Genomic DNA, 10,023 nt, shown 5'->3' with positions numbered 1-10,023 from the left:
CTTAAAGACAGAGTCAGTGCCTACCTAGGCAGCTCACTAGATTTTGGGACCAACCTATTAACGTATAAGATTTGCAAAACACAACTGTAGATATGAAACTAACTTTTCCAAAAACTTCATGATATAGAAATGATGTTTGAGCTTTTTTTTAGTATAATTAAAAAATTACTATTTTAATCCGTATTATGTTCAAACATTTTTACATCTTTATTAAGCAAATAACATTATAAATAAAAAAGTGCATAGAAAAATTAAACAGGTTTAGAAATATGTATACAACTATTTACAAACTTAGGGTACTTTTGTACAAGGTAGTAAAGACACATCCATGTTTTTTCAGTCTTTTTTCAGCACAATGTTTTTAAAATAACCCTACATAAGAACATACAGTTTTTTCCACACAACTCTGGGAGACAGATCGACACAGAAGGTCTTGACTAGTGCTTTTCATCCTTCATTGCACACAGGCTTATCTCTGCAGGACATCTGAGACCGAGCAATGTCAAATCCACTTCTAAGTTTTGCATTATTAGTATTTCTTTGAAAGTCACTCTGAACAGCCTGAGGTAGAATCCTTGCAAGTTCAGTGGGGACCAAAAAAACAAAAAAACCCAGAACAACAAACAAAATAAGGATCAAATCCTTTCAGAATTAGTTTTCATGAAGATGCCAAAAAATGAAAAGGGGCAAAAGGGGCAAACAAGGCAGGGAACAGTCCACACTGATTGGCCATAATGTTGTTGTGTGGAATTCCCTGTCCGCTGCTGCTCCTTTCGGGAACCCGTCAGATAAAAGGTGCCAAGTTCTTGAAATTTTCTTAAGCATGCGGCCACAGTTTAAAACATTTAAAACCATACTTTTAATAAAAACCACAGACATCTGGTTCAAAACACCACCCTATAAAGGCTGCACTGCAAGAACTCATCCTCAGAGAATGTTCAAGTCAAAATGACAAAAGGAAAAGAAAAACATGTAAACAAAGGGAAGCTCTGGCAAGACTTTGGCCATAAAGAACGCAGACCTAAAAGACATACAGGAATAAATAGGCCGACCATCAGGCTCGATCTCAACACTTCTAAGACAAAAACAAACAGCATCAGTCTATCTGCATTATGAAGGAGAAATAGAATCATCTTACATCCTAAAAACAAAGGGACATCAAGGTGCAGAGTGCTAGGTGGCTGTAAGCTAAAATACAGGTCAGTGACTCCTCCAGATATAAACATTAATGCAGTCAATAGAATCCATCCTAACAACACTGCCTCTAAAACCTGTGGGGTCAAAAAGACTTTCATGAGCAGTTGTAAGAGATAGGAAACTGTCTAGGTGAAGTATGTACAATCGTGGCAGAGAAACTACAAAGTATTGACAAGCAACCTGTCAAAAATACCTGTAAAACCACAGGCGCAATGTGAATTTCCCAAGTTAGCTCAAGTAGTGTCTGAAGCTATAGCTCAAAATAAAGGTTATCATCTATACCTGATTATTTTTGCTTATGCAAACTTATACCATTACTCATTATCTGTCAAGTAATTGTGCAATACACAACGTCCAAGTGTCTTACAACAGCGAGGAATGAAAATGATTAATGAAAGGTACAATTTCCCTCTTATTTTCAAGACTTTAGTCAAATCTAGCACCATGAAAATTGCTAAACGGTATGAATTGGGCAAAATGTTTAGCTCACATTATTTAACAGCAGGACCCCAAAAAGGGAGACATACTTGCAAGATAAAAATAGCTTAAATGTAATCGGAAACTACTGAGACAATAAATAAATACAAAGAAAGGAAGCTTTCCAAGAAAGGAGAAATGACAGAGGTTTTGCGATAACTTACAGGCTGAAAAGGCTTAAGCCTTATTTGAGACCTTCTATGGAAAATGTCTTACTGAATGCTTAATGAACGGAATGAATTACCATGTTATATTGCAGGGGTTCACAGCATCTTCCTGAGCAAATAAAGCCTTTACCTCCCCTTAATATCAAATCCTACTCTCTACCATGAGCATCACAGTTATACATTTCAGTTAAGTGTGTTTCCACTGCCACAGATCACTTGTACATCTATCCTCACTTTGTCATTAACAAACGTTTAGGGGTTTTAAAGGTATATGGGCTACAGAAGGTGTGTCTATTTGGGAGATTGTGAGAACAGGAATTTAAGATTGTGATCTCAATGTTTTTAGTAACAAATCACAAAACTATGTTGGCTGGCAGTTAAACTTCTCTTCTCGTCTTGCACACGCCCAAAGTACGTTTTAAACCAGAATTAAGAGAAAGAGATATAATCTCTTTCACAACTTCTGTAGGTTGGGACACGAAATGCACATCAGGAAGCATAAACCAATGTGAGGTCACTTTAGAGAATCATGTCTCTACATCTTCTAGAGAAATACTAAAATTCACACCAAAAATCCTGTTCTCTCAGACACTGTGACCACATTTGTGGGTTTCACATTTTATGTATGTTCCCTAACGCTTGGTCAGGAGTAGGCCTTCTGAGCATATATATTTAATAACATTTATGCAGTAGAGTGGATGAGTAGTTACTTTTGCTATGACATTTTCTTTTCTGCTCAAGTTCGTGCACATCATCTCTGGATTTCTGCGAGAGAATCTCCCATTCCCAGTCTCTACACACCTGATGGTTCCCTTTTGCCATTTTAAACTCGTCTCAGCCTTAGCATCCGCTCTCCTGATTTTTCTCTTAGTTTAGGAAGCGTCTGCAGCGCTTGGCTCCGCAGTTGCAGCTGAGCTTGTTGCTGGCATCTTCAATAGGGAATTTGTAGTCATATGTGAGCTCCTCCCCACGGTAGATCTTCCTAAGGGCAAAAATGACAATGTGCTTCTGGCCTTCCACGTTTATGACCCGTGAATAACAGTTGGGCTCGCAGGAGTGGTTGATAAAACGTGCTGCGTTTCCGTGCATGGTAGCGTCCACCACTTCAAAGTCATCGATGCGAAACATGTAGCAGCCAATGCCCTGTTGAGGAAGAAGAAGAAGTAAGGCTTGTCGTGATAACTTTGACAGTTTGGGCATTCTGGATTAGGGATGTGAAACAGCTCCTTGTATTTCTCTGACAATATATCGTGTTGGAACACTGTCCATTTTAAGCAGACAACTGAATAAAAGAATACTTGATAATCTCACCTTTCCATCATAGTACTTCTCACGTTTGTCGGTGAGAACGGAGCGAATAACTATGCCGGAGTACTCAATGACCATTTCACCTGCTTCGATGTTTCTCTTGCAGAACAGCCCCCGTCCATGAATTGCAGACCTGAGATGTTAAAAGATCGTACTCATTATTTAGATACTAAAAGTAACATCAGCTTAGCTCTGATCACAAGGCATAAAAACTGGTAGCTTTCCAGTTTTACGTAAACACACTTTACAGGTATACTTTTACAAAAAGAGTACATATGGAATATGGGGACATCCCCAGTCTACATGTATAGGCATAATTTTGGAGTTGCTCCTCCATTTCATTTACATCTTCATTTATAACAGCCCCCACTCTTCTGGAAAGGCTTTCTGCAGACTTGGCAGAATGTCTGGTAGAATTTTTATGAATATTAACACTCTGTGACCCTGCTGCGTAACCATACACAATCTTCCACTTTGTGACTAAGTCGCTGTGCTTCCTAAATGCTTCCACTTGTCAATAATACCACAGTACATTTGATTTCACAATAGTGGAATCCTACTACAGTGTGGCACGTGAGTTCCGTGAGCTCTTAAAAATATCCCATTCATCTCATATATCTGTAAAGGGAGAGTGCATGGATAGGTGCTTGGTTTTATATACCTGTGGCAATGGAACACAATGACATCTCAAATTACTGATTTTGTCCCAATACTTCTGTCCACATCTAAATAATTTCTATACTTTATGACAAAGTAAAACAATTCTATTCTTCATTTAGCAGGTCAGTGACAACATTCCTTTCAATTCACACAAGCCACAGAGCGTGGGCATGATTATTTATGGCAAATCTGAATTATTGTTTAATAAAATTACTACATGTCGTCTGATCACTAGACATGTTTCTTTGAAATATAGCTAATAAAGTAGAATGCTGTTAACATCAGTTACCATTTTAATTTTCTGTTATAAAAGGCTTTTGATGACTCGTATTAAACAGCACAAGTACCTCTTTTATATATTGAGAACTGAAACTATGACCATGTTTCCTGTCAAAAATTCAATTACGTACCTGTAAACGCCAACTGCTTCCTTAGATGTCTTTTCTAAATGTCTGAAACGCATTGCCATGGGAAGTTCCAAACTTGTTGCTCGTCTGCAAAAGTTCAAAGTTAATAGTCAGCATAATTTAACAAAAACACACCACTTATCAAGACTATTAGGCTACAGTTAAAATACTTGCTTACAAAACTGATATTAAAGCCAAGTTCCCAGAGAAAAGGAAAAACATTTTCATAAAAGATGGTGCAGGATGATCTGAGGTCAAGGGTTTCATCACAGCTGTTGGAGCCCAATTCCGTAATTAAAATGGGTTCTAGAACAATGCTTGAGCCAAAAAAAAAAAAAAGCTTTACAAGGAAAAATGAAAGCACAATGTTTTTGTATAACCACATGTGCCAAGTATAACTGCGGTCAAAGGTTTGTTAAGCAATAAACATTTTAAATTTAAACAATTAACAAAAAAAACAAAACAAAAAAAAAAACAAAACAAAAAAAACAAACAAACACACACCTGCTTGACTTGAGAAGAACATCATCCTCCTCCTCATCATACAAGTCAACATCGGGAAGCTGTCTGTGCTGGGAAGCCAAGAAGTTGAACATATCAAAAGTAGACTTCCTGTAATGTTAAAAAGGCAGATAATTAACATTAATTATAATTAAAATAAGTGCTACATTTGCAAGTCACAAAGACCTGTATCTGCTAGAATCCCACATATGCACTTACCTCAGATATACCTCAGATCGAGCACACCCGCTGGGGTTTATAGGTAGGTCTTCTTCCTGGCTGGCCTGTTTATGGAAGCGGAAAGTGTGACGATAGCAGCACTTGGCCCCTTGGAGCTGTTCCACCAGGTAGACCACAGCATCATGCATCAATCCCATCATACGAGCACCATTCATCCCAGTGAATGAGAGCTGCCTCAACTTATAAGCAGCGCGAGCCTCCTGTACCCCATCAATGACTGCTCTCCAGGCCACTGTGTGTTTGTTTGCAGGAAGCGTTGGAGGGAGAGTGTAATGACATGCGAATGAGGATTAGAAGGTAACAAAAATAAGTGTGATTTCTGGCTGAAATCCATCCCAACAACTGCAAAGGTTCTAGTGAATTACATTACTTTACATTTTACAAATTCTTACTTATTTAAAAAAAAAAAAAAAAAAAAGCAAGCTATTCAATGCCACAAAAGGCCATTTACCCTCTATGCTATCTGCCTCCACAATAAAGCCATCGTCACTGGTGATCTCAAAGCGTAAATGGGGCTGATCTCCTCTTGAAGGAAACTGGTCTTCACTGTCAGAGGGAGTCATCTCATCCTCTGAGCAGGACATCATCCCTAATATGCAATAAAGTCAATGATTTACCCGACTTGCCATTGTCATGAAGCCAAAAGACAACAACCAGCTTTGAAAACAGAAACACGCTGTTAAAAGGAACTCAACAAAATAAGAGAATAGAACAGGGCGGTGTACCTGAGTATTTGTTCCAGTCAGAGAGTGAACTACGTCTTGTTGCGTCCCAGGCCTGTGGCTTATTATTGTCACCACCTCGAAACACAGATAAACGATCCCAGGGTTCGGTCCTTCATTAAAAAACAAAGCAAATATTACAGTCTCGAAAATGCAGAGATGCAAACACACACACACAAAAACATGTATTAAGCAATGGCCACAGTGTTCTTAAAATGCTAAATTATTTTACTGCACAATGTTGGCATACTTGGCACTCTCAGTATCACTACTTGGCTCTTCGTTGAGTTTATCCAGATCAAGGACCCCTTTGACCGTTGGTGTTTTGATGCGGACTCCCCAGCACCTGCTACAGAGGGGGGGGAACACTTAAAGTCTTGCAAACAAACATTTGAAGAGTACAAACACAGAACCACGGCTAAGAAAACTTGAAAACTATGATTTTGAAATATTTGCAGTTGAACAATTCTAATTTCATTATTGTAGGAATTCTGTAGGATAGCAATGTTGCATTCAAATCAGTTATTTTTAACTCATCTATAGAATTGTCTGTCGTTTACATTGATTTCAGGATTATTTCAAAGGGAAAGTGCTAATCTCAAAGCATGCTGCGAGTCTGTATCCCAGAGAACAATTTAAATCTTTGTGGTACTGTGTACATATAAGAAATATTAGAATAGTGAGAGAATAATCCTCTAGAATCCACTAGTGTATATGTTATACAGCTAAAAACATTCAAAAGCTGTGTATTACTCTCTCCTCCTCAGCACTATCCTGTAAAGGGGTAAATATTAATAAATCAAATGATCAATAAAGTCAGACTGCAACACATCAACATGTGTATACATATAACAACATTTTCTAGAAGTCCTCTGTTCGTCATTTACTAACATATACACATGGAATTCAGCTGATGTAGATGCTTAGGGAGGGAACGTCAAATCATTTCCAGACCTGCCAGAATCAGGAAATAATTTGGAAGCTTAGAACTAACTACTGAAAGTGTATGATTATCACTGATATTTACTACAAATTGTAGGTGTAGAGGGGAGAGTTTGCAGTAGTCAGTGATCCATCTCAGTTACAGTCAAACAAAAGATTGGATTTTTCTTATCCTTAAAAGAAATTTGAATCTTTTTCTTACCTAGCAGCTAAATTTAATTTGCGCTGGTCTTCCAGGCCACTGCACAGCTCAGGCTCTACAAAGTCCGATTTAGACTTCTTCGTGGCAATGCGATCAGAGAGGGAGGAAACTCGCTTCATTCGAACCTGCTTTGGCCTAGAAGAGTGTGGGGTAGCTGGTGATGAAGTTATGGACTCTGGTTCAACAAGTAGGCCTGGAGGTATGACTACTGAACTTAGTGTCTGAGCTCTGCCTCCAGTATTGGAATTGAGTTGTGAGGATGGATTCAAGATATGGGCACAACTTCGACTGGGGTCATAATAACTGGCCATAGCTTGATTGATAATGGCTTGAGCACTGTCTGCATGATTGTCTGCTGCTTTGCTAGATGGACCAGAGGTTGCAGGAGACTTGTTCTTTCGAGGAGTTTGGGGTTCCTTCTTTTTCTGCTGCTTCTTCTTTTCTGGTACATTTCCACTGGCAGACGCATTTTGATTTGATAACTTTACTTCCTGTGGTGCTGCTGTTCCATTATTACTAGCAGTGAGAAGCTGGGTAATGGTATCAGATTGTGGATTCACAGGTGTCACGATTCTTGGGACTTGAGCTGGCATTGTTGCTGCAGCAACTCCAGACAAGTTGCCTGCTGCTGCAAGAGTAGCAGAGAGAGCATTGCTTTGGAGAAGGCTGGCAATTTGTGTAACACAGTTGTAAGAGGGTGAGTTGGGACTAGGTAGCTGGAAGGTGTTGCTTTCAGGATTCTTGACAAAAATTTGGCCGAGACGATTAACAAGTAAAACATGAGGGGTAGGATCCACATTAGGCCCTCCGACCTCCTTCACAGTGAGAATTGCATGGCCGGGTAATGCTTGGGTCATCTGTTGTTGAGGTTCCACTGTTTGTCTTGGAGTTGAAAAGTTTATGGATATTGTACGTCCTGAGGCAGCTTCCCTTTGCATAGGCATGGAGTTATAGCCATTAACAACAACAGGACAAGAAGCTGTTTGAATAATTGGTGGTACTGTCTGGCACTGAGCAGATGGCTGGGAGATTGTAGGAGGGACAATGCTGACTGTTGAACCCACAGGCTGAGTGAAAGTGGGGTACACCGGTGTGGACACAGATCCTAAAACTGGCCCAAGTGATGCAAGAGGCACACCAGTACCTGATGGTGCAGCAAGCACTGACTCTGGCTTTGGAGGTAAATCTGCAGACACATAAGGCACTGCTCCACTTGGTACTGATGGAGCATGGCGACTTGTGTCTGAAGGTAGTTTTGTTCTAAAACTCTCCATTGGTGGGAGAACAGTCTTCCTCTCAGGAGCTTGGACAGGGTATAATGTAATATTTGAAGAATGTGCACCTTTGGAATACGATGAGAGAGAATGCTGCAAGGAAGAACTGGACTGTAAAGACAGAACTGAGACTGCAGGGCTTATGGTTTCTGAGGTTTGAAAAACTGGCTGCACTATTTTCTGCACAGGATCTTGGCTTCCATTTACAGGATGTAAAACAGAATGTTCTGATGTGGCCTCTAAAACGTTATTTGAGCCAACTGTGGAGCCATCTGTGGCAGAAACAAAGTGCCCACTCTTGTGATCCAAGTAGATTTCTTTACACTCTGTTGTACCCTGTGTGTCAACTTGGGGATCTTCCTGAACTGTGACCAATTTAGTGAAGCAGGGCCTGGGGGAGGGAGAGTCACATTTTTCCACAACCACAAGTCTCCCAGAGTCTGTACTTAATTTGGAAGATTGTAAATCATCACTGATGGTAGAAGAATACTTTGTGGCTGTCTGTTTTGGCACAGCAAAATTTGACAAAGCCTCTTTAGTAGGTGACACAGAAGCAGATGGAAACGTCGGACCAATAAAGTCAGTATTCTGACATGTGTCCTGGAACCCTTCTTTTATGGAATTTAAGGAGGCTTCTGGTTTATTTACTTCTGATTCATTAACATGGCTTTGACTGGAGAACATCTGATTAGAATTACCAACTGAAGAGATCAAATCAAAAGGTTTAGATGGAGTTTGCAACTGAGCATTTGGCAGGTCAACACACAGCCCATTACTAGTCCATTGTTTATGATGCAGAACATCAATAGATTGGGATGGTTTCTGAATCTGACTTTGGTTCTTCATATTCTGGTTGTTACTGCTGGTGACACTTGCATCACTTTCTGTTCCGTCATCCACACCATCCAGTTGTGAAATTGATCTTACGGCAGAAGAATTTTTCTGTGATTTTGCTCTTGATGTCCTGCAGTTAACTGTAGTCCGAGCAAAGCTGAAATAGTTTCCCATATCTTCATCCGAAGAGCTGTTATCCCAGTCCTCTGTATGGGTGTCTGTAGGATGACGTAATCTTTGGGAAGACAATTTTGCTTCTTGATCCCAAAATTCTTCTTGGTTTTCTACACCCTCAACAACAATCTGTTCACTGCAATTCATGGCGACTCCCTCATTCACTACAGTTTCCTCAATTTCAAGCTCATTTTTAAGGTGCGGTACAACGCTCAGATCCGAGCCCAGATGAAAAGGGGTATAGGGAAACTCCTTGCTAGTGACTAGGTGACTACCTATCTGTGGATCCATAGTGTCTCCTAATGGTGAGGATCCATTTTCTGCAGGCAGTTCCTGTGGCGATGCCAAGAAATTATGTGGCAGTTCTGCAGAATCCAACTGATGAAGCTCAAAAGGCAGCCTTGGTCTAGTAGAAAGTTGAGTGGGGGAGGAGAGAGAGCGGCTAGATGAAGGGGTGCTGCCAGTGCCACCTTGCCACATGGGCTGTGAAAACAGTCCTGAGGTAGAATGGGGTGCCAAAATTCCAGAACCCCTGGCAAAGGAAGCACTTCGACCCACAGAGCGGGCTGATGAAGAGGTCAACAGGTTTTCAGTAGCACCAAGAGGGAAACTTGGGGAGGTAGGCTGGGTGGATTTAGAGAGGTGGGAACCTCCAGCTCGAAGATTAACTGAGCCACCAGGAGAACCCAATGTAGGACAAGACATGTGTCCACGTATCCCAGTGTTTTGTGAATGTGGGCTGTGCCGGCGTGGTCTGCAACTGTCATCTAAGTCACTTATAGTCAAAATATGATGGGGCTTGGATGGAGCTGCACCTAAAGAATGGAGCACAATCCATACGATTTCTTAAAACAAGTAATACAAATTGGAAAAAACATGGAAGGTGAGGAATTATGTTGATTTTAATTATAGGTCTGA

At 40.4% G+C, this 10,023-nt stretch overlaps 1 protein-coding gene across 1 annotated transcript in view; it reads right to left on the bottom strand.

The window, feature by feature from the left end:
* Positions 1-185: 185 nt before the first annotated feature.
* kmt2bb (lysine (K)-specific methyltransferase 2Bb) overlaps positions 186-10,023 on the bottom strand; it is a 40,996-nt gene continuing 31,158 nt past the window's right edge. The window contains exons 29-37 of the mRNA XM_066660023.1: positions 6,824-9,920; positions 5,930-6,028; positions 5,683-5,792; positions 5,409-5,546; positions 4,937-5,189; positions 4,721-4,828; positions 4,220-4,303; positions 3,153-3,282; positions 186-2,984 (exon numbers count right to left, since the gene is read on the bottom strand). Coding sequence (XP_066516120.1) covers positions 2,709-2,984; positions 3,153-3,282; positions 4,220-4,303; positions 4,721-4,828; positions 4,937-5,189; positions 5,409-5,546; positions 5,683-5,792; positions 5,930-6,028; positions 6,824-9,920 — 4,295 coding nt within the window. The 3' untranslated portion in view covers positions 186-2,708. The remainder of the gene's footprint in view (positions 2,985-3,152; positions 3,283-4,219; positions 4,304-4,720; positions 4,829-4,936; positions 5,190-5,408; positions 5,547-5,682; positions 5,793-5,929; positions 6,029-6,823; positions 9,921-10,023) is intronic.

The sequence above is a fragment of the Hoplias malabaricus genome, chromosome 1 (assembly GCF_029633855.1).
Source record: "Hoplias malabaricus isolate fHopMal1 chromosome 1, fHopMal1.hap1, whole genome shotgun sequence".
In the NCBI taxonomy this organism is placed as follows: Eukaryota; Metazoa; Chordata; class Actinopteri; order Characiformes; family Erythrinidae; genus Hoplias; species Hoplias malabaricus.
This window is presented reverse-complemented; position numbering and strand designations above follow the sequence as displayed.